Genomic DNA, 25,873 nt, shown 5'->3' with positions numbered 1-25,873 from the left:
CTAACTAGCCTTGGTCACCTTAAGAGCACTGGTCCCACCTCAGGAGGAAGTGAGCCAGGAGGAGTGGAGACAATACCAGGCTGAGGTTAAGGAGGCCCAAGGAAGAAAGATTAGGAGCCCAAGCAGATGTGACTGCAATTGCTGTATACAATTTGTGACCTGGCTGAGGTAAGCCAACTTTGTTTCTTGTTAAGACTTACAAGTTTACTGAGGTCTGTCTGGAGTCAGACCCGAGTCTCATCAGACCTGAGAACTTATGGGCTGTGTTTGGGGTGGAGCAGCCCCACCAGCATCAGACTGCTTGGCTTGCTAGCCAGAGCTCTACTCAAGACTGTTACTAATCCTAAGAAACAGTTGCTTCCATATCATCATGCTGATCAATCCATAGACTGGTGGTTGTGTCCATCTACCAGCAAGTGGAGATAGAGAGCAAACTTTTGCCTCCCTATATGTGGTCATGTGCTGCCGGAAACTCCTCAGTATGTCAATATCAAAGCTCCATCCGCAGGACTCAGCACTTAGAGAATTACACCCACGAAGGGACACTCTGCCCAGCTCACCACCGCCGAAACGGGGGAGGGGAATTAACCAGCTCATCCCCACACAAGTGGGAGAGGGGAATCCGTCCAGCTCATCCCCGCGGAGCGGGGGAGGGACACCACACCCGCCGATGCGGGGGGATCTGGCTTATCCTGCAACCGCAACCGTGGGAGGAGCTGACTGACCCTAACACCGCCGAAGCGGGAGGGGTACAAAGCTGCCCTACAGCCGCACGAAGCGGGAGGGAGTGCCGGCAGAATTTTAAGTCTCAATCCAGCCCTGTAAAACGGAGGGGAGAGGAATGCAGCAGCTCACTGTAACACAAACTCGTCTCAACTCTTGAAGAATCCAAGTGAAAAAACTTGAACACGAAGTCTTTCTGAAGTAACTGAAGACTAAACTTGAACCTGAAATGCAACCAGAATAAAAACAGCACAAATATCTGGGAGGGGCTATGGATTGATCAGCTATGATTAATGGAAAGAAAATTATCAGGTATGATACATAATTTTACCTTCCATATCATCATGCTGATCAATCCATAGACTGGTGGGATGTACCGAAGCAGTACTCACCCAGGGCGGGACATTGAAATCCCTGAACTCAACACTGAAACTCGAAACCGGGCCTCCGCCCGTGCAGCCACAGTCAAGCGGTAATGCTTGGAGAATGTATGGGCCGATGCCCAAGTTGCCCCGCGGCCACATAAGCCGCTGCAATGGCTTCCTTGACCCATCTTGCCACTGTAGGCTTAGCAGCCTGCAGACCCTTACGAGGACTTGCAAACAGGACAAACAGATGATCCGATTTCCGGAAATCATTGGTCACTTCCAAGTATCTGATGATGACTCGTCTCACATCCAGATATTTAAGAGCAGAGTACTCCTCTGGGTAATCCTCCCTACGAAAGGAAGGGAGACAGAGCTGCTGATTCACATGGAAGCGAGAAACAATCTTGGGCAGGAAGGAAGGCACTGTGCGAATAGTCACTCCTGCCTCAGTGAACTGCAGAAAGGGCTCTCGACATGAGAGCGCCTGGAGCTCGGAAACTCTTCTGGCTGAAGTAATAGCCACCAAAAAGACTGCTTTCAACGTCAGGTCTTTCAGAGATGCCCTCGACAAGGGTTCAAAAGGCGGCTTCTGCAATGCTCTTAGCACCAGATTGAGATTCCACGCAGGCACCACTGAGTGCAGAGGAGGGCGCAGGTGATTAACCCCTTGAGAAAGCGCACCACATCTGGCTGCGAAGCCAGAGAAGCACCCTTCAGGCGGCCCCTGAAGCAAGCCAGAGCCGCTACCTGGACTTTAAGGGAACTGAGCGACAGGCCCTTCTCCAGACCTTCTTGCAGGAACGCCAACACTGAAGAAATTGGAGCAGTGAAGGGAGAAAGTGAGCCTGCTTCACACCACGCTGCAAAGATACGCCAAACCCTGGCGTAAGCAGTAGAAGTAGAGCGCTTCCTCGCTCTCAGCATAGTGGCAATGACCTTGTCTGAGAAGCCCTTCTTTCTCAGACGCTGCCGCTCAATAGCCAGGCCGTAAGACCAAAGGGGGAGGGATCCTCCATCACCACGGGACCCTGATGTAACAGGCCCTGCTCCACTGGCAGCCGCAGAGGATCGTCGACTGAGAGCCTGATCAAGTCCGCATACCAGGGACGACTGGGCCAATCCGGACCCACCAGGATTACCCTGCCGGGATGCTTTGCCACCCGGTCTAGCACCCTGCCCAACATGGGCCAGGGCGGGAACACATAGAGAAGCTCCTGTGTCGGCCACTGTTGGAGAAGAGCATCTACTCCCAGGGATCGAGGGTCCCGTCCTCTGCTAAAAAAGCGCGGCACTTGGCAATTGGCCGATGACGCCATCAGATCTAGGCTCGGCTGGCCCCAGCGCTTCGTGATGTCCAAGAACGCCTGAGCAGATAGCTGCCACTCTCCGGGCTCCAAGGTATGGCGACTGAGAAAGTCCGCCTTGACATTCATGACTCCGGCAATGTGGGCCGCTGACAGCTGCTCCAGGTTCGCTTCCGCCCACTGGCATAGATTCATAGCCTCCTTGGCTAGAGGGGCGCTCTTGGTACCTCCCTGGCGGTTGACATAGGCCACAGCCGTGGCATTGTCCGACAGGACCCGTACAGGCTTCAACACCAGTACCGGGATGAACTCCAAAAGCGCCAACCGAATGGCTCTGAGTTCCAGGAAGTTGATAGACCACTTTGCCTCTGCAGGAGACCAGAGCCCATCAAAGAGGTGTCTGTCGTGACGACAATCCACTCCGGGGTCACCAGAGGCATTCCTGCAGACAACCTGTCTATGGATTGATCAGCTATGATTAATGGAAAGAAAATTATCAGGTATGATACATAATTTTACCATCTGAGATTCCTGGCCTGTACCTTGTCTGACTGAATTATTTATAGAGCCACCACAACAACCATCACCTGGGGTCTCACAGTGTGTGGCAGGTTACATTTGGAAAACCTTTAGGGGGGAGGTCTTCCAGGAGTATAGAGGCATTTCTGGGGTAAGTCATAGGACCTTCCTATAGACACGAGAGGTCTACAGTTGCTCTGTTTCAAAATAAAACTAAGGAGGAGCTGGCAGTACAGTACTATTTATAGGGTGGGTTTACAAGCAGTTGTCTGCTAGTTGGAGGGGCCTAACCCTCTTGTACGGACTGTTTTGATAGGACATAAGGAAACAAAATTAGCAGGTAACACCCAAATTTTTATTTTATTTTTAAATTTCCCTGACACCTTTGTGGCTTTCAGGAAATCTGGTCACCAAAATTGTTTTAAAAAACATACCATCCTGTGTTACAAACTCCTTATCAACCTATATAGAAAAATGGAGGAAAAGGACTCAGGTCTGCGGTACTTTTCCAGCCTTCAGCTGAATATTGTAACCAACAGAACTCCAATTCATCATTGGCCAAAACACCTCCTGTTATATTTTCTTCTTTTATTCAATTCTTCATATATTTTATTGTATTTGTAGCTTTCTTTATATAGAAAATGCTCTTTAGCAGATAACAAAATGTGCGAAAGAGCAGGGTTTTTTTAATACAAAGAAAGCTAAAAATACAATAAGATGTACGAAGAGTTGAATAAAACAAGAAAATTATAATGGGTGGTTTTTTGGCTGATGATGAATTGTGGAGTTATGCTGGTTAAAATATTCAGTTGAAGAATAGAAAAGTATTGCAGAGTTGTTGAGGTGTTTTTCCTCCATTTTTCTGTATAATTGATAAGGAGTTTGTAACACTGGCAGGGGCATTTTCGGAAGAGAAGGATGCCCATCTATCGACACAAATCGGGAGATGGGCGTCCTTCTCTCTGGGTCGCCCAAATCGGCATAATCGAAAGCTGATTTGGGGCGCCCTCAACTGCAGTCCGTTGTGGGGACGACCAAAGTTCAGAGGGGCGTGTCGGAGGTGTAGCTAAGGCAGGACTGGGGCGTGCTTAAGAGATGGGCGTCCTCAGCTGATAATGGGAAAAAGAAGGGCATCCCTGATGAGCATTTGGTTGACTTTCCTAAGTCCATTTGTTTCACGACCAAGCCTCAAAAAGGTGCCCAAACTGACCAGATGACCACCGGAGGGAATCGGGGATGACCTCCCCTTACTCCCCCAGTGGTCACCAACCCCCTCTCACCCTAAAAAAAAAAATTTTTTAAATATTTTTTGCCAACATCTATGCCAGCCTCAAAAGTGGAGGAGTGGCCTAGTGGTTAGGGTGGTGGACTTTGGTCCTGGGGAACTGAGGAACTGAGTTCGATTCCCACTTCAGGCACAGGCAGCTCCTTATGACTCTGGGCAAGTCACTTAACCCTCCATTGCCCCATGTAAGCTGCATTGAGCCTGCCATGAGTGGGAAAGCGTGGGGTACAAATGTAACAAAAAAAAAAAAAAAGTCATACCCAGCTCCGTGACAGCAGTATGCAGGTCTCTGGAGCAGTTTTAGTGGGTGAAGTGCACTTCAGGCAGGCAGACCCATGCCCATCACCCCCCCCCCCCCCCCACTTGTTACACTTGTGGTGGTAAATGTGAGCCCTTCAAAACCCACTGTGCCCACGTGTAGGGCTATGGTAGTGGTGTGCATTTGTGGGGAGTGGGTTTGGGGGGCTGAGCACCGAAGGTAAGGGAGCTATGCACCTGGGAGCAATTTGTGAAGGCCACTGCATTGCCCCCTAGGGTGCCCGGTTGGTATCCTGGCATGTGAGGGGGACCAGTGCACTACGAATGCTGGCTCCTCCCACGACCAAAGGGCTTGGATTTGGTCGTTTTTGAGATGGGCGTCCTCTGTTTCCATTATCGCCAAAATCTGGGGACGACCATCTCAACATTTAGGTCGACCATCTCTAAAGTCGACCTAAATATTGAGATTTGGGCATCCCCAACCATATTATCAAAACGAAAGATGGACACCCATCTAGTTTCAATAATAGAGTGTTTTTCCCGCCCCTTCACGGGGCTGTCGTGCGGGGACACCCTCAGGAAAACATGGGCGCCCCGTTCGATTATGCCCCTCTGGGTGTTTCTGATCCACAATATATATTGTGCGTTGTTTTTTGTTTGTGTTAAAGTATTTTCAACAAGTGGTTGTGGAATGTACTCTGGTTTTGCATCAAAATTGTTAGACATTTCACCCAAGAGTTGATTGTCTACCTGATTTTTGTTTTTGTTCCTTTTTTTATGTGTTGTATAGTAAAGTAAAAATTTCAATTTTAAGTTAATTTTTCTTATGATTATTGATCACAGTTTGCTGCTATATTCAAACAAGCAAACAAAAAAAAGCTTCATTTTTTTTTTCTTTCAGCCAATGATGTAGGCTATGTTTTAATTTCCCCCTCTTGGACCTCTTTCTGACTCCAGATCACACGGGGGACTAAAGATACCTATTTCACATAACAGGTTCTGTCTGGTTTCTCCAACCTCCATTGTCACCCAATCACAAGGAGGTCTGCTCTGGGTTTGCATTAGGGGCTGTAATCGAATTCTAATTCCCATAACTACTGCTTTCTGTCTTCCTGGATCTAGGTATACTCTGGGCCATTTATGTTCCCAGATAATGCCTAATAAAAATCTGTCTAAGTTTCTCCAGAGACTGAGTGTATGTGATGTGCCTTGTAAGCTAAATGTAAGGTAAAGAGAAGTTAGAATAAAGACAGAGATAGGTTTAAATAGATAGATACATTTTATTTCTTACCCAAAGACAAGTCTTCAAGTTGGTACGAATACAGACATCAGACTTTAATCAGGTACATTCAGCAGACAGATTCTGGGTATAACCGGACAGAGCTTCGCCGTCTGACAGAAACGTTGGGGAGGATTCCAAAGCTATGGCAATTTGTCCCCTCTTTTATACACAAATCTCTCCATAGAAGTCTATGGTGAGATACCTAGCTCTCAATTTCTGAGATGATACTTTCCCACACAGTCTTATCAGCATGTTTTGGGAAGCGTTGAGATAACAGTTCCACATCTGTCTGTGTCGCAATACTTTTCACACCATCTTAAGAACTCTGTATAACCTCTGTAGCCTTTTATACAAAACTAATAGACTCCATTTTGTTCATCTGATTTAAAGTGACAGTTGTACCAGTTTGTGTCAGGACTCATTGTTCAGACCTGCTTTTTACAGATTCTGAAATATTAAATCATGTACTTGTTATTTGGCCTAGTCAGTACTTCTTCAGTTATTTTAGGCTTCATAGCCTTGGCCCTCACTATTCCAGTGGTAGATCCAAAGCTAGGCCATATATTAACATTCCCCTCTTCACCCTATCCCATAGGGTGACACCAGGGTTAACGTACCTTGGCACCATCCATTCCAGAAGGTATTCTATGAGGCCATCAAATTATCTGAGTCTTAAGATCAACTGGTACAATTTGGATTGCTAGTAGATATTATGCCAGACAGAAAACTTCATTCGTAGGTGGTATATTTCTGGGCATATGGAATTCCCTTTATATTACCCAACCCCTTGGGCCTTAATCTTGATATTACCCCTCTTGAGGCGTAAATGGGACAAAACCATGAGTTCATCTACAAAATCTCACGAAGTATAGGTATACGGGTAATAGCAATTTCAGGTGGATCATACTAATACTTTCAGGTTTTTCTATGACTTCTATTGTATCTGTTGCATAGTACATGGGGAGATAATCTAATGTATGTATCTCAGTGGTCTTGAGAAGGAATAGTGGTTTTGATTAAGCATTGTTATGGGCTCACCAAATATATGGTTAGTATTCAGATTGCTGTTTAAGGTTGTAGGTATTCAGAATCCTTAAACAGGTCGGGATTCCTGGACCTTACTAGTACTCATCATTGGCATCCAACCATGAGCACTAATAAGTGGATAGCAAGAATGAGGTTGCCTTATACAGCAAAAATGGTCAATTTATATTAAAAAAGGTCATGCATGGATCTTGACCTATGCATAATGACTTGGAAGTATGGGAAGCAATTTATATATCCATTACCCCACTTGGAGCTTAGTCAAACCTACAGAAAAACATGCAACGTAAGTAAGCCTACACCAGAGTTAAACAATTGCATAACTGGTTGATACTCGTATCTGAGCAATATCAACTTCCATTCAAATTACATAAACAGAAATAACAGGGAAATTCTTAGAAAAACAATTAGAACAATAAAGAACAATAAAGGAAATAATAGGAAAAAAAAAATAAAACCTTTTCAATATCTAGACAGGATTACTGCTAAACTGAAAATAAAACAAAATATGAATCTATAATGTCCATAAACAGCAACAGTAATTCTCAAATTAAGTATCAGTTCTAAATTCTCTTTCATCGATCATGGTTGAGGCGGTGGAAGCGCTGAAGAATCTGGACGGAGATCTGGAAGATTTAACAGGGCTGGGTTTTCAGGCTGGCTTGCTGAAGGAAGTGACTGGTCTTGAGATGGTTAGGCTGGTTCTGCGTATATCTTTCACATGGACCCAAAACTTATGGTCCAATAGTTTGCAAGGTGTAAAGATTATTGCCACAACCTTGGGGGATCTAACATCATTTGGACCTGGATAGATCTTGAAGATGTACTTGTGGTGTACAAAGTGGGGTCTTTCCATGTCTTTATTCTAGGCATACACCATCATAAGCAGTCCATCAAGAGTCAGAGGCTGGCAAAGGAATAAGCAAAATAACTGTATGCCTGAGTGATACATTGCTATATCTTAGTGGGCATAATCAGGGTGAATTGAGTAGAGATGAAAGACAATGTAAACATGGAGAAAACAGTGCTAATTAAGTGCAAAAGAAAAAAAGGGAAACCAGAAGGGTTCAATAATGAAAAGCCAATTTACATAAATAGCAATAGTATATATGAAATTATATCTCCTGATTGGTAGGGATCAGAGCTTCAACTTCAACCCTCTTAATACTAGGAATTGGGATTTGCATAATATATCTACACTTCTGGCTTGCATAATGTGCAAGACAGATTGGTAATTATTACAAAGACAAAGACATGATCAAATAACAATGGTAAAGTATATGGAACAAAAGAGAAGATTATAAAAAACAATTAGAATTTAGAGATGATGGTAAATGTTCAATTATTGATGTATGGAGGGCAATGCGTTGCAATCTATAGCCAATAGATATGGAATCTTCACCTGTGATGACTACCATTCACCAAGGGTTGAGCCCTCAGCTGCAGGAGGCCAGCAGGACTTACGAGTGAGATGATTCAGAAGGGTAGATTAGCAAATAGTCATAGTCAAAGCTGAAGATTAATGTGCAGAAATCTAAAACTCATAAATAGTCCAGGTGATGGAAGTATATTCTGGAATCACGGTCGTTGTCTGTTGTAATAGAGAGCTCATACGTAAAGTGACATGTAGGTTCTGAAAAGATGAGAAGCCTGCAAAAATATTCAATATAACAAAATATTTGAGAGCATAACCAAGAAGGGCTACATTAATGACATCATTTGGACAAAAGAAAATTCTCATTGGAGAAGTTGGTGCTTCTTTTTCTTGCCAGAAGTCAGTTGCAGTAGAAGTACTAAACTAGAATAGAGGCGGTAGATCAGAAATTGGATTGACAGTCTTCACTCAACCTACAGGACTTAATAAATAGAGGTGATATAAGAAGTAAAATCAAGTGGTCAAATCTCAGCATAAGACCATTAGGAAGAATAGATTATTGTTAGTTCCTTTGCGCATCAGTAGGTGGAGCATAGTGTCAATATATAATATAATAAAATGTTCTTTGTAAAGTTGATGTTGCTGGCACAGGAAGTAAGCAGAGTCTGAGGAAACATTGTGGTAAGAGATAGAGAAAAGCCAATATCAGAAAAGAAAGATGTAAAAACTATATATTTCTATGAGGCCTCCTTACGTGACCTTTACAAGGTTAAAATAGGTCAAATGAGAAGGACAATAACCTATAGTCCTCTGTAATAGTTCACAGCCAATTTGGAAAATAAAACTTATATTAAATTTTAATTTGATCATTTCTATGCTTTCACAATTTTGGGCCCTAAATTATGACAGCATATGAAGATTCACATTCAGAGGGATAGCTAAAAATAAGCTTATATATTCCCAGCAATCAATTTACAATTTAGAGTATATTTTAAATACAGAGGAGGAGCAGCTTTATAAGCAGGAAACAAGTAGAGGCATTTCTTAGCAAAATTCAAAATTCAAGGATATAATAACAATTTTATTAATGCAATAAATGCATAAATTGACCAGAAAGAAAGACCAGTATGATATGTTCATAATACTTCAGGAGAGGAAAACAAGGTTATTACTTTATCTGCTTCCAGAGGTACGGTTCTCAATAAAAAGGAAATTGGCAATTGTAGCTAGTCTTATCTGAACATAGCTCTGAAATAATAGCAACCTAAATTTCTTTAGTTCGGATATACCAGTTAGTTATGTTATGCAAGGGTTAATCTTTAAATCCTATTGAGAACCAAAAATGCTGGAACTCTATCATAAAACTATAAATCTTTAAGAGGCAGGGAAGGAAGTTTGAAAGTAGTAGATAAGACGTGAAAAGAAAAATTAAAACAGGTAATTCATTATTACGGAACACATCCCCAATAAAAAGCCAGGAAGTGAACATCAGCACTGGTTATTTTAAACAATGTCATAAAGTGCTTGCATTTCTAGTGAAAGCAATTTACCAGAAGTCAAAAGCATCACGTCACAAATCAAACAAACATTGCTTAAATGAAATAATATACAATCCTGGGAAAAAAACACTCCTTTGAGATTTACTACCACTGCAGTTGATAGGCAATCTCGCAGAGTAACCTTAAAGCACAAATTTAAAACTAAAGAGATGATTCCCTAATAAATAGCTGGTTTAATATATGCCATTTATTACAGGACACACAGGAACATACAGACGTAAAATTAAAACTGTAACCTAATCCTGATACGTGGAAAACTTAAAGTTAAATATAGTTTAAAACTAATCATCGGAAATGTGCACGGTTAAGGAATTGTTTAGGGTTTCAAAACAAAAAACATAAAAATAAATATTCCAGTAGCCAATTACAAGTCATAGCACACAGACAGAAAAGAAAAGGAAAATCATACTCATACATATACAAAGTCTTAATCCTAAATTTGGTAAAATAAAACATTTAAATTAGAGCTAATCCAACATGCCATGAAAGTATATAACGGCAAGCTTAATAGTAACACATACAATAAATGAAAATATACTCACGATTCATACAATGTAATTTCCAGCGTAGAAAATCAATTGAGAAAGAGAACAGTTGGCGGGATCACTATGCTCTTCCGAACTCTCGGTGGCATAGGGAGGTCAACCGCAAAATAGAAAGGTTTGTTTCGGACGGAAAGTCCTTACCAGAGATCTGAATAGATGTCAGATCACTAGTATCTGGTGACACCTAGTGGTATGATTCTTGGGTCCTAGTGGTATGGTGTTGGGTGCGGAGAGGAAGATATGATATAATGGGCAGTGAACAACATCACCCAATATGTATAATAACGGGACCTAGTGAGCAAGTGGTCTACAAATAAGCTCCAGATCTGTAATTTGCTATAGGGAAAAAATGAACTAGATTAATAATATATATATTGACCAGACTTGGTACAAGATTAGTGGTTCAAAAGGCAGCTTCAGGGATAACAAGGAGACCTAGAAATGATAATGTGCTAATAGGTTACAAAAACATGCAATCATTATCCTGATAGTAGAACATGCAAAGACATAACACAATCATACTCACGCATCTGCTAATGTACTCCAACATAGGGACCCAAAATAAAAATTACTAAAAATTAGCGGACAGCTTTGACCGTTAGTGACATAAAAAGGGAGAAAGACAAAAACAGTAAACAGGGATGTACCCAAAGAATGGGTGAATAAGTGAATAAATACCTAGTGTCAGCTATTATATATTTATACTACTCTATCCCAAATTAACAAATACTACTCCCCAGAGTGTGCTTCTAAAGACAGGAATAAATCTCGGTTTCTACTGCCTGCCAAGAATTATCTCGGTTACAATCAGCCATGAGCTCCAGCCCATGATAGAGCCCCCAAGAAGGGACATTGCAAACACTCCCAAAAAGGTCTCAAGAAACCAGCGAATAAGGTGTCATGAGTCGAAGAGCAGCGGTCCAATGAGTTTCCGCTGATTAGAGAACTTCTCGTGTACGATTGAACTTCTCGTGTACGACTAATCACCCCAAAGGACCTATAGTTTGAGAACTTCTCGTGTACAACAACCCACTCAGAAATTTGTGGTTAGGGAACATCGCGTATACAACTAACCATGCTAAAAATTTGAAAAGTTAGGGAACATCCCGTATACGACTAACTATCCAATAATATTGAATGCCCAAGTCAACCTGTATACACTCTCAACTAATGTCTTAGGCGTCCCTGTATTGGCACAGCGATCATCTATACAGGTAACCCATAGGTGGGCAATAATGCCGAAACCGCAGGCCACTCCGAAAATGGAATGGAAGTCTGCTCCTACTAATTTGAGATACCGTCATCCATTGAAGGGGCACCTTCGATGGATGTGAGTCTCAGACATCAGTATCAAAGTTATAGCATGACACTAGTAGAAGGAAATTAAATATAAAAAAATTAAGAAATAAAGGGAAAAAGAAAATAAGAAATATAGCATGTCCCTAGAAAGAACCTCTGAAACCTAATCCAGAAGAAGCAAGCAAAAAAAATTGTTTTAAAAGGAGGAAAAAACATGTAAGCTCTTCAGGTAAGGCACAGTCATAAAAAGAGCCCCTAGTTGGAACACCTTAGTCAGGACAAAAATGTGAAAAATTCCACGTTCATCATTCACTAGACAATATATTTTCTACTCAACAAACCAGGAGAAGGAAACTCAAAAGCATTAGAGCGGAACAGTAACAATAAGAAAGCCTGCAATACAAGGGCAAACAGTACAAATAAATTCATTCATACCTGTAGTAAAAGAAGAAAACTAATTAGGAAAGATAAGTGTACATATTATATGATAAAAACTGGGCCTACCTAATTTGTAATGTAAGGCAAAAATAAGCTGTAAGGGTAGGTTGGGAGCTGTATATGGAAACAAAATATAGACCTTAAACAAGACATGAAACTACTACATACTATAATAAGAGTAACAGGGGAGAACCATATATGTAACTGGAACATCGATTTCAACAAAAGGCAAGAAAGGCATTATAACATGTGTAGTCCAGAGCTATACCCCTAGAATAAATGAAATAAAGGTAAATACATATTAAATGCTTTTGGGGCGGGTACCGGATAGGTTGGAAGTAGCATCTAAACAGGAAAATATAAGAGAAGCATATAATTCAATAAATTGTGAAACAGGACACTAGAATTATGGTGCAAATATGACAAGTTAATACCCATAAATATGACAAATTAATACTCATACATTCAGAAAAGGAACATAGTAAATAAAATAAACCCGAATGCAATGGCAGAAAGCTTTTGTGGCTAAACAGGTGAAAGGGGAAAAGAACAAATTAAAACATGTGATTCTTACATCAAGAACTTCCAATGATACGGCATAAAACATATATACTAATCAGTGACTGAAATGATATGTCTAAATGATGACAAACAGAACAGCTGCAGCATTAGAAGGAAAGAGAAGGTTGGGTTATAAAGGACCAACAGGAAATAACTGAAGTGAAACAACGCTGTATTCTCATGGCACGCAGCCATCATCTTCTCAACCGGAAAGGTAAAACTTATTTTATATGCATATCTATTAAGGTAAAAGCAGAGAAATGCTTCTATATAGTACAGAATATTTATACTATCATATAAGTTATACAAAGGATCATCTAGCTCTTAATGTAACAATAAACCATTGTAATTTTATGTGACTTTCTGTGTTGGATCCTGGTTCATATCAAACTTATTATAAAGACTTACACAATTTAACTCTTTATAGAACCATATTATTTAAAAGCGATTGTCATTCTCAGGACGTGGAAATATTCATCAGGAAATATTATAACCTAGCTCATTATTACAAATGTTTAAAATAAGCCAGTCCAGGCTGTATGCAGTCGGAGGACGAAACCACAATGCAAGCGAGGAAGTGTAGATAACGTTATAATATAGCAAACAGCACAAAAGCAATCATGCAAGACAAACAAAGCTGAAAAAGTCTGAGAAATACTTAGACAGTGAGAGGTTAAAAAGAATACCTGTGTAAATGACTGTTTAACTTGTACCACTTCAGCATAGAACAGAAAAAACGGACGGAGAAGGGGAAAAAAATTACTTTCTGAGCTTTTAAAAGTGACTGCCGAAGCAGTGCTGGACTGATAAGGCAGCTAAAGTGGGCAAGCTTCCCAGATTCTCATGTCCTTGAGATAGTGAACTACAGCGCTTGTTAGGGAAAACTCTTAAAAGTTACAGAAAGAAATGGCAGTTTCGGAAGCCTGGATAAGGATATGTGAGGGAAAAAAAGGGTTTACAACTTCAGCTCTTCGGACAAATTTAAATGGATTTATAAAGGCAGATTCGGAGCCCAAGAGGGAGTATTACTAGTAATGTAGTAAGTTTTGTTCCAGAAAGAAAATTAAAACTCACACCACATGGGACTGAGAAGGAAAAAGAATAGTTTTATAGGGAATCAAAAAAATGATTTCTAGTTTGCACCAGAAGCCAAAAAGGTGTATGTAAGGTGTTAAGTTACCCCAATTGGTATCGTGCGGGCCACATCCTTATAAATTTTACACGGACCACGAACAGTCGGTAGAGCATCAGAAAAGAGGGCAGAGAGGATTATTAGGGCAGAAAAAGTGAGAGAAGAACAAAATGTTGTGGAGGAAGGAATCCAGATTGAACTTAAGGGAAAAAGAAATGGCTATGGGGGTGGGGTGAGAGCACAGAACTGAGCAGCAGTGAAAAAGAGCAATTAGTTGAACTACGCAGTAAATAATAAAAGACAGGAAATGCGCTTCAAAGTGAAAAAAGCCAAGCCAGATTTAGACAGCGGCATACAGAGATAAGAAATAAGAAAAGCAGAGACGAAACAGTATAGTTCACACAAAAATCCAAATCAGACGGAGTGCAGAGACACACACAAAGATGCAAAGGAAAAAAGAGCGGACCCGCCCCCAGACCACAAGACAGCCATATACTGCTACGGAAGTTAAAAAGGGGAGATAAGAGATACAGAATCAGGAAATGTATGTAACAGCGGAAAAGATGACACAGGAGCAAGAGATAGAAACTACATATCCATAAGGAGAAACGGAAATCAAAGGTTCTAATGCTGCACTATGAAAGAGAGCCGAGAAAAGTACAGGAAGAGGGGGGGCTGTGGGCTGTTAGAAGGAAAGCATAGTTCAGAGAACTAAAGAACTGAATAGGGTCTTATGGGAAGTGTAGTGCACAAAGATTTGGATACGGCAAAGTCATGGGAGGCAGAGAAGTTTAGAGATAAGGGGAAAACAGCAGTTGAACGGCGGTAAGCAGCTACATAGCTGAACCCCGCAATTAGTGTTTGCAGCTGAAAAGAGAAGAAAGTTGTAGGAAGTGGGAGGGACAGTCCCGAGGCAATAAAAAATCTCGAGGATAACTGTGTCAGCATAAGCAAAAGTATGTGCCGCACACACAGAGTAAAGGCAATAGCAGATGTGGAAAGGTGGGGGCTGTCAGGTATAGGAACAGAGAAACCAGAAGGATTTTAGAAGGGAGCAATCTGAAAGCGTGCTGTTCTCCTAGAGTAAAGGAAATTCCCCCGATCCGGGAGCCTACAGAGAAGAACGGAGCAGGATTAGAGCCAGGGGATTAATAGGAAGAGGTAGGCAGAGGAAGTTAGGATGAAGGAGAGCAGGGAAAGGGATTGGGGGGGGGCGACAGAAGAAGAAAGAACAGAATACATAGTAAGAACAGGGGGACAGGGATTTGAAAAGGGGGGATTAAGACAGAACACAAGATGGAATGGGAAACAGAAAATGCCCAATCTCTAAGGATTGTTAAGCGAGAATGCTAGCATAAAGACCAATCCAAAGATTTTGAACATGGAAATAAACTTACAGCAAACTCCAAATCGCAGTCGCCTGGATTCGTTGTTATGCACCATTCACACAACAAGCACAGTCTTGCGCACATCTCGCAAATCAAAGAGATGGACAGGAGAGGAGAAAGAAAAGAGGGTGAGAAAGAACAGAACAGAATATAGAAGTGAAAGTTAGAACTCAAAGAACCATCCCCAGTAGGTTAAAAATTAGGGAAAGAGATCAGCATAAAAAGGGCAGAGAAGCAGGCGTGTTAGTACAGCGCAGGGCCTGAAAACATTCAGGGAAGAAAGTAAAAAGACAGAAGAATAGAGGAGTATTTAAAGTGGGGGTGAGAATGGACAGGACATTAATGCCCCTGAAGTGGGCAGCGTCCATGAGAGGGATAACAGCAGAACAGCAGAAAAACAGAAAAAAGGTGATAGAAAGATAACATAGAACATTTGAACGCACAATATAAGTATCCCCTCTTGCGTTCAAAAGAAGAGAAAGAAGGATAGAGTGAACGGTCAGCGTACGGCTGGTCACCACTGTTTTAATTTCCCCCTCTTGGACCTCTTTCTGACTCCAGATCACACGGGGGACTAAAGATACCTATTTCACATAACAGGTTCTGTCTGGTTTCTCCAACCTCCATTGTCACCCAATCACAAGGAGGTCTGCTCTGGGTTTGCATTAGGGGCTGTAATCGAATTCTAATTCCCATAACTACTGCTTTCTGTCTTCCTGGATCTAGGTATACTCTGGGCCATTTATGTTCCCAGATAATGCCTAATAAAAATCTGTCTAAGTTTCTCCAGAGACTGAGTGTATGTGATGTGCCTTGTAAGCTAAATGTAAGGTAAAGAGAAGTTAGAATAAAGACAGAGATAGGTTTAAATAGATAGATACATTTTATTTCTTACCCAAAGACAAGTCTTCAAGTTGGTACGAATACAGACATCAGACTTTAATCAGGTACATTCAGCAGACAGATTCTGGGTATAACCGGACAGAGCTTCGCCGTCTGACAGAAACGTTGGGGAGGATTCCAAAGCTATGGCAATTTGTCCCCTCTTTTATACACAAATCTCTCCATAGAAGTCTATGGTGAGATACCTAGCTCTCAATTTCTGAGATGATACTTTCCCACACAGTCTTATCAGCATGTTTTGGGAAGCGTTGAGATAACAGTTCCACATCTGTCTGTGTCGCAATACTTTTCACACCATCTTAAGAACTCTGTATAACCTCTGTAGCCTTTTATACAAAACTAATAGACTCCATTTTGTTCATCTGATTTAAAGTGACAGTTGTACCAGTTTGTGTCAGGACTCATTGTTCAGACCTGCTTTTTACAGATTCTGAAATATTAAATCATGTACTTGTTATTTGGCCTAGTCAGTACTTCTTCAGTTATTTTAGGCTTCATAGCCTTGGCCCTCACTATTCCAGTGGTAGATCCAAAGCTAGGCCATATATTAACAGCTACTTTAAAGCTGAGATGGCACCAATTGAAGTGAAGACAAAGAAGGGGAAAGAGGCGGTAGGACAGGATGAGCATCCCCGACCCCAGATCACACTAGAAGAGCTGGCCAAGTTGACTCCCGTCTTCAAGAAGGGTGGGACTGTAACTGCGGGAAATACATCGGTAAGCTTGGCTAAAATCAAGTTAATTGGTGCTTTATGGAAGCTGGTGCAATCATGCTGGAAAAAGTCAATAAGAGTAAACAGGCCAAGGCACAAGAAAAAGCAGACACAAAGGTACAATGAGTTCTGTGCACCTGAGCCTTTGTTGCTTTTTCAGAAGGGTAACTTTTATTTGGTACAGTCCTTTTCTTTCCCAGTTTCCACTAGGGTGGTAATAGTTGTGCTTACCTATATGTGAATAATTGTGAGCCGGTTAATATAGTGCCTTTAGTTTTTCCAAAGGTGTTAAGTGGAGAAGTAGCCTAGTGGTTAGTGCAGTGGACTTTGATCCTGGGGAACTGAGTTCGATTCCCACTGCAGCTTCTTGTGACTCTGGGCAAGTCACTTAACCCTCCATTGCCCCTGGTACAAAATAAGTACCTGAATATATGTAAACCACTTTGAATGTAGTTGCAAAAACCTCAGAAAGGCAGTATATCAAGTCCCATTTCCCTTTCCCTTTAAAGACATCTAAGGAAATTAAATAGTCATGGGATAAGAGGCCATGCACTATTGTGGGTTTGAAGCTGGCTGTAAAATAGGAAAAAATAAATGAACAGTTTTTCAATTGGAAAAGGGTCAATAGTGGAGTGCCACAAGGACTTGTGCTGGAGAAAGAAGTGACAAGTGAGGTAATCAGAGTTGCATATGACAAATTATTTAGCGTTGTTAAAACATCTGAGGGTTCCAAGGATGTGTAGAGGGACCTTATAAGACTAGGAGAATCAGATGAAACTTAATATGAACAAGTATAAAATGATACACATAGTAAAAATAATCCCAACTACAGATACAGAATGCTAGGTTCTGCATTGAGTTATCACTCAAAAAATCTTAGTCACTGTGGACCATATATTGATGTTTTCAGTCCAGTGTGCTACAGAGGCTAAAAAGCAAATAGAATATTAGGGTTTATTCAAAAAGGGTTGGAGAACAAAAAACTGCCCCTTGAGTATTGTGTGGTGTTCTGGTTGCCATATCTTACCATCTCAAAAAAGATTTAGAGAAGGATGACAAAAATGATAGAAGATGGACCACCGTTTTTAAGATGAAAGGATAAATAGGTTAGAGGACTTCAGCTTGAAAAACAAATGACTGGGGTAGGATGGTTAAATAGGGAATGATTGTTTAACCTTTCAAACAATACTGAACCAAGAGGACATTCCATAAAATTAACAATCAGCTGATTGAAAACAAATTGTAGAAAGTGTTTTTATTTTTTCACCCAGCACATAGTTAAGCTATAGAATCTGTTCCTAGAGGATGTGGCAAAACAAAATAATCCTAAATATCTAGCAAGGGAGTTAATGTAGTGGGATTCAAGAGGTTTTCTGTAGCTTTCACTAAATTGTGTTAGTTTTGTAGGTTGAGAAATCCCAAGGTGTCGGTGAAAACAAGACTGCATGCTAGCCATCAATACAGAATCTGTAATAGGACAGGAAACCCTGAGTTACAAATACCTGTAAACTTACCTAACCCTTGGCAAGAACCCTGTCCCCCACCTAGTACACCAAATATGATACCCCATTACTCTGTGGTGAGGCATCTGATCTGCAGTTACTTGTGCATCACTAGTTCCATCTTTCAAAATAGTGCCAAATGATCTTACTTTGGTAGGATCTTTTGAGTCATGGGCTTGTTTGTATCTCAGAATATCTGCCCCTTAAAGCATCATGAGAGATTGGCAGATGCCTGAGCCTGTCAGTGTTGCTGAGGGTGGGGGCAAAGTGTAGCTCACTTTGAGTGTTAACATAGGTCATGGTCCTCATGATTTTATTTTAGTGTTAGAGGTGTACTATGGTGCTCATTTTCAAAACACATAGACTTACAAAGTTATATAGTAACCTATGTGTCTTTGTAAGTCTATGTGCTTTGAAAATGAACCTCCACGCATACTCTACTAAAGAGACAAAAGAAATTCTGACTCCTTAGAGTTTACCATTTTTTCAAGACAGACGTACATGACAAACCAGAGTGTCTAGGATAATTTTTTTTTTACTTTATTAAAACATTTTCAATATATACAAACCAAACATTACCAAGAAATATGCATAACACTGGACAGACACAATCCTCGAGTTGGTGCATAATGCTCCTTCTCTGGCCATACTAAAATCTAGACTAAATGCTCATCTTTTTATAGAGAAGTGGTCAAGATGTAAAAGCTACCTCCAAAAAGATGAGCATTAGTCTCCAGTATGGCCTGAAAGGAGCATGACACACCGATTTGAGAATTATTTCTGTACAGCGCTGTGTACACTTGGTAGCATTTCCAGACTAGTCCAGACATGGGGTTATGCCCTCCTGGCAGATGGAGGCTGAGAACCACAAGTTTGACGCGTTCTTGTGCAGTCCACAGTCAGTGTTCCTCAGTTTCTCCGAGGACAAGCAGGCTGCTTGTTCTCACGACTGGGTGACGTCCGCGGCAGCCCCCACCAACCGGAAGAAGCTTCGCGGGTGGTCCTGTAGGAGTATTTGCTGTGATCTCACCCACCCTGTGTGCATATGAGAGCACCTTTACAGCCAAAATGGACGCTGCAACCTTTCACCTATGTGTCTGACTACCAACTGTGCAGAAGTCAGCATTTCAGCTTGTAATAGATTTACTGAAGCCTGCACCACCTCCAAGGTCACTCTGTATCGGGGGAGAATGCATGTCCTTGAGGGAGAGAGAGAGAGCTTACGAGATAAGACGGACAAAGGAAGCTTCATACAGATGCTGGGAGTACATGGTGGGATTATTTCTGATTGGCTCCCAGAAAACTGATTGGTCTGAGAAGCGGGAACAGAAAGAAACTAGTTGCTGAAGAACCGAAGAGAGAAGAACAGAAGAACAGAAGAGGAGAACACTTGCATTTCTGCAAGCACCTGATTTACCTGAGAGACTTACTGATAATACCTGGCAAAGCTTTTCCCCAGATTACAGCTGTCTACAGGATCTATACTGAGTCTGTATCATCTGTGGCTGATCAAGACAAGTGCATCACCTGAGCTTGTGGGACCTCGCTGAGACATTCGGCTGAGGAATCGGAAGGAATCTGATCTGGTGACCGGGACGGTGAGATCATAGTTTACTTCCTTCAGGCTGGGTTAGATAATTAGTCTGTGCTCGGACCCATCAGATGTGTGACGTCAGGATTTATGATCTCTAGTTGCTGTTAGCCTAGTATAAGATTTGTGTGGTAATCATTAGGATCTCGGTATTGTGTTTATCTGTCATTACAGATTTTAGCCCATAGGATAATCATAGTTATTCTCTATATTTTGGTATCATTGTGCATGCAATCAGGAATTGCTGATGCTATAAGCTGATAAGAGTTTTCTATATTTTTGTATATAACGCTGTATAAATAAACTAATATATTCCATTGGTCTGTCCGTTATTTTCCATGCAGCTAAGGTTGGGCAGAGGCCACGCCCCCTAGACATAAGCGAGTACATAGGTAGGAATTGGCCTCTTACAAAATATATATATAACCACCTACAAATTGGGGCTCTCGTCCGGGACGGTTAGTGCAAGAATAGCAGAAGTTAAAACTTTTTCTGGGGCTTTTCAGAAAGCTGGTTTCACCTTCTGTTTTTTTTTTTGCACGAACTGCAGTTTTACCCTAGCTGACGGCAGAACTTTGTTTATACAGCTGTGTTTTATTGCTGTAATTGGTTGACAGATTTATTACTCTGAGCTCCAAAAGTGAAAAAAAAAAAAAAACGGTTTCTCTAACTCTCTGTAAGGAAGGAAAACAGGGTGTGTTTAGTCTTTAACATGGCGACCGGCATGGTTGGCACATTGCCTGAAATTCTCCTGAGTGAACAGGAGAAGGGCGTGCTGAAAATATTACTGCCACTCTCTCATAGTAAGACGAAACCAGCACCTCCTACAGTAGAGTCTGTACGTGCTTTATTTGGTAGCAGTTCACCGAATAGCTCAGAAGCATATGCTACGGTTTTAAATACAATTATAAAAGAGAAACAGCATTTGTCACAATGGATGCTTTGTGAACTGGGCGTGTCTCTTTTGGCAGTTAAAGACTCTTTGATGAATGAGATAAGACAGGTATCTGTACCTCTAACAGATCGCATAGCAGAGTTGCAGTTAGATTTGTCCCAGACTAGGGAAACTGTCCAGGAGCGAGACAGTGAGTTAGCTGCATTACGAGTTGATTTACAGACTGTCAAATCTGCGTTAGCAGGGACCAATGTAAGCCCCGCCCCACCTCATTCCTCTGAAGAGATTTGTACGGAGTGCCAGACACTGTATGATAAGTGTAAAACTTTGCAGTGTGACCTAACTGATTGTGAAGCACTTAATTACACATTAAAGCAAGAAATTGCCCAGTACCTCGGGTCTTTTGATTCGTTGCAAGAGAAATTTTCTCGTTTGACTGATGCATTACACAACCAGACTAGGGAAACAGATAAGTTGCAGACATTAAATCGGGAGCTAAAACAGGTCTCAGAAGGTGTTCAGAGTGAGTTGCGCAGGGAGCTAGTGGCCACTCAAGAACAATCTGTGTCTGTGTTTCAAGATTGGCACGCAGCCAAGCTAGAGTTGGCGGAGTTAAAAGTGAAGCAGGAGACAGTCTCACTACAATTAGAATGTACAGTGAAGGACAGAGATTCATTGTCTAAAGCATTAGATGAGTGCACTGTAAAGATTTCCACAATGCAGCAAGAGCTTACGCAAATGGCGCAGGAAGAAGTACCGTATACCTTAGAGTTCCCCGACAGTTTTGCTGTGGGTCACCCAAGCCCAGCTCCCGAAATGAACCGTTACGTGAGCCGGGAGGGACCCGAGTTAAACACACCCACTGGGGGCATGGCTCCGGCTCTTTCCCGCCCCTCTGTACAATTCAGCCCCATAGTGGCTGGTGAACGAAGCAGCAGACCCGAGACAGTGCCACACCCATTGGGGGCACGGGCCCAGGGACTGCCTGCTGAAATCATCAGCTCACTTGGTCAGGTGCCTAGCTCAGGGCCTCAGCCTTCGGCAGATCCACCCAGTTTTAGCAACGCACCTGCCCCGATGTTCTCTACACCTGGTAGTGATCAGCGGCACTTCAAGCCGGAACCCAAGAAAGGAATGTCTATGGAGAGGCAGGCATATGTTATAAAGATGCTACGCACCGCAATAGCGCCTTTTAAAGAGTCTGCCTTGGTATCCATAGAAACCCATCTTAAGGCAGTGCATGAACTCCTGCAGACCATGCACGTCTCTTCTGAGAATGATATCAGAGCCCTCCTCAAATGGACCTTTAGTACCGAGTGCCATGAAGTTCTAGATTTGATCATGTCCGATAACCCCGATTTACGGTCAGTGGAGCAAGCCTTAGCGAAGCGCTACGGTCTCTTTGCCAACTCTCTTGAAGCTAAGCGTGCAGCGTATACTATTAGTTGTAAGCCGGAGGAGAGTCCGCGGGAGTGGGCCCATCGCTTGAAGCGTGCATTTTACCAGGGGGGGGTGCCGCCTGATTCTAAAGATCTTGAATTTGGTGATTTCAGGGAACTTTTTATACAGGGTCTGCCTGATCCGATAAAGATTCCCTTGGCAGGAAAAAACGCAGAACCCTATTCCAGCCTTCTAAAGCAGGCTGAAGGAATTTTTGAAATCTGCCGCGCCAAGCCAATCGCAGAGACTCCTAAACCGACATCCAAGAGTCGCAACAGGGTGATAACACCCGCTGTTTGTGCGGTCACTTCCACGCTTTCTCTGGAAAACAAAGCGCCGAGACCAACTACGCCGCCGGGCTCTCAGGCCCTGCCGCGGGATGCAGCGCCCCCTATTGCACAGGAGGGACAGCAATAACCTAAAAAGAAGCGGTTTAATCAAAAGAAGTGGAATGCAGAGAAGATCCGTGCTATGCAAGCTCAGCTGGACCAATTGATGGCCAGATGTTCAATCGCGGAGTCTAGCAATGTACCTAAGACACCTCCATCTCATAAAAAGGTCAAATTCCAGAAGCAGAAGGACCAGTCTTCTAGACCGCCGACCCCTCCTGGGCTTAGTGTTAAATCTGTTGAGGTGGAACAGCCATCCTCTTCGGAGGAAGAACAAGCATGACTAGACGTGGCCACAAAACCTGTTACCGCAAGCGTCCCCACTGTCCACGTGGATGCGTTGTCGCCCATCAGTGAGGAGTCCCCCGTGAACCATGCTGCGTCTCAGCCCTCGAACCCGGAAGGGCCTCTTTCAAAAGACTCATCCCAGGAAGTCAGGTATTTTCTAGGTAAGCTTATATCTAAAGGTTACAGATATACCGTGGAGTTGTTAATTCAACAAGTACTTTCCTGTGAAGGTCTCCTGGATACAGCCTCAGAGGTGACTTTGGTCACCCAGGGCCTGTTTCAGAAACTAGAGGCATCTCTAGGGGGGGGTCAGGATGTGCTGCGTGTCACACCGTGCGACTTGTCACTGGTGGCCTATGGCAATCAAAGTATTGGAACTGTGGGACAGGTTTGGCTATCTTTACAGCTTGGACAGATGACCGTCAGGCACCCCGCCATCATCACTACCAGTGAGGGTGAAGAATTTCTGATTGGAAATGACCTTTTGAAGAGATTTCGGCCTGTTTTGGATTATGACGAGGAAACGATCTGGTCTAAAGTCACTCGACCCCTTAAATATGTGCGAGGGAGATACTGGCGTACAGTCGGTGATGCCAACTCTGTGGAGCTACAGGACACTCCCCTGCGGACTGATCTCCGGTGTTCCGCGGATCCGCCCATGCGGGAGCCTCCGTTGACCGAGGCACCAAAAGGGGGTCAGAAGCATGAAGAGCTGGTGCAACAAGCGGACCATCTAGAGATTGTTTCACAGGACTCAGCATTACTTGAAAAATCACCTCCTATCTCTGGTCCTGATTTTGCTCATCCTTGCAAGGTGACTGTCATCACCCAGAAAGGTGATGAATTCACCATACCAGTTCAGGTGGCTAACACCCAATTGCTTCAAGCTACTTTACTGTTCACTAGTGATCTCTCCTACATCAGTGACTCGTTGTACAGCCAAATTCGTAAGTCTGTACAACTTCCCTTCAGCAGATGTTCCTCTACTTCGGTACAGGTACCGGGACAAGGCTCCAAGCCGCTTGACGGAATATGTGGCCTTCCCTTGACTGTGGGAAAGAAGACATTCACCCACCACTTCTCTATTGTCCGGGGCTTGAGGGAACCCTTATGTTTGGGGTCAGATTGCCTTGCACGACTGGGAGTTTATGTGGACCTGGTGAATCTTGTCCTGTGGAGTAGAATGCAGAACAACCCAGTGGAACTTGAACCTACGGCTGTTTGTTTGAAGTCTGGACAGACCATTCCCCAGGTCTGTGAGGTAGTCTGTGACAAGGATGTAACCATTCCAGGTAGGGTACGGGATTTTTCCCTCAAGCTTCGCCTCGCTCAAGGACAACGTCTGCTGGATGATGTAGTGTTCTTTAACCCACATGCCCACTTTCGAGACCTTGGATTGGCAATTGGTGTTCTGCCATGTTGGAGGTCACCGGTACCACCTTATACCTGTTGGTCACCAATCCACAGTCTGCTGAAGTTGAGCTATCTGCTGGAGATTCTTTTGGCTTTCTGGTTGGCCAGTCTTTCCATGATGTCGAGGTAAGTTTGCCTATCCTTGGCAGGCTGCCTTCTTCTTGGGACACCTGCCAGGGGGGGGAGACGACTGACAGTTGGTTTACCTCTCCCAGGGGCCTCATATCTCTCGAGTTTGTTTGGCCCTATGATGCGACGTGTGCTCAGGTACAGGTGGAAGATGACTTCTTGTTTCTGTCCAGGGAAATGTCTGTACCTCAGAAGCCTCGAAGGGTGAATTCTGTGGAAACCTCAACCTTGCAGGAGGACATTGAAGAACAGGTGGAAATTTCATCCAACCAACCTTTCTCAGAGTTTGATGCTATGGTGAAAGAGCAAGTGGAACAGGCTGATGCTTGTACTACTCACACAGAGAAGAGGAAGTTGACTCAGTTGTTGTACAATTACAAGGACCTTTTTGCTGTCGATTCGTATGACTGTGGACTTACGAACCTACATGTCACCAGAGTGCCTACGGAACCTGGTAGCAAGCCTGTCTTTGTGCGTCAGTATAAGATTCCATTGGCTTCCTGTGAGTCTGTACAAGAGATTCTCAACACTTTGGAGACCAGGGGTATCATCAGACAATGCAACAGCACGTACAACTCCCCTCTGTGGCCCATCTTGAAAAAGAATAACAGCTGGAGAATCGCTCTGGATTACCGTCAGTTGAATAAGCGAGTACCCTTGTCCCGGTGGCCTATGGCTCCACTGGATCAGAACCTTGCAACCATCAGGGGGGCTAAGTATTTCACCAGCCTGGATTTGGCATCAGGGTTTTGGACAGTACCAGTCCATCCCCACGATCAGCATAAACTGGCTTTTACGTTTGGGAAGAAGCAGTATACGTGGAACAGGACACCCTTTGGGTTTCTCAATTCACCTGCTGAATTCAACATTTTCCTACACAAGGCCCTACCAGATGCTGAAGCTCGAGGAACAGTGGTCTATGTGGATGACATTCTGATCAAGAGTCCTACCTTTCAGGAACACCTGGAGGAGATGGAGCATGTCTTCACACAGTTGGCAGATGCTGGAGCTAAACTGACTCTTGCCAAAGGACAATGGTGCAGGAAATCACTGAATTACTTAGGGTATGAAATTTCTGCTGAGGGTCTGCGACCCCAGAAGAAGCGAGTGCAGTCTTTACAACAGTTGAAACAGCCCACCAATATCACTGAACTTCGTTCCTTTCTAGGAATTTGCAACTACTCCAGACAGTTCATAGATGAGTATGCGGAGATCACCCGACCGTTGGTCAAGTTGTTGAAGAAAGATACACCTTGGGTCTGGGGGCCAGAACAGAAATCTGCTATGCAGGAGCTGAAAGACAAGCTTAGCTGCTTCCCATGCCTCGCATACCCCGAGGGAGGTCGTGAGTTCTACGTGGACTTGGGATATTCCCAACACTCTATGAGTGCTGTCCTATATCAGAAGTATGACACGGATAAGAGGGTAGTGGCGTATGCCAGTAAAGGACTAACGGATGTGGAGAGGAAGTATTCTGACTGTGAGAAAGCGCTCCTGTCTACCGTTTGGGCTTTGCAACACTTCAGATTA

The 25,873-nt window shown here is 43.0% G+C and overlaps 1 protein-coding gene across 1 annotated transcript in view; it reads left to right on the top strand.

The window, feature by feature from the left end:
• The window catches only part of LOC115462878 (unconventional myosin-Vb-like), a 122,303-nt gene that overhangs the window by 4,871 nt on the left and 91,559 nt on the right, over positions 1-25,873 (top strand). The window contains exons 2-3 of the mRNA XM_030192938.1: positions 5,359-5,370; positions 16,537-16,700. Of these exons, the coding sequence (XP_030048798.1) occupies positions 16,554-16,700 (147 nt within the window). The 5' untranslated portion in view covers positions 5,359-5,370; positions 16,537-16,553. The remainder of the gene's footprint in view (positions 1-5,358; positions 5,371-16,536; positions 16,701-25,873) is intronic.

This window comes from Microcaecilia unicolor, chromosome 2 (assembly GCF_901765095.1).
Source record: "Microcaecilia unicolor chromosome 2, aMicUni1.1, whole genome shotgun sequence".
Taxonomy (NCBI): domain Eukaryota; kingdom Metazoa; phylum Chordata; class Amphibia; order Gymnophiona; family Siphonopidae; genus Microcaecilia; species Microcaecilia unicolor.
The sequence above is the reverse complement of the archived record's forward strand: the minus strand, read 5'-3'. Positions and strand labels throughout refer to the sequence as shown.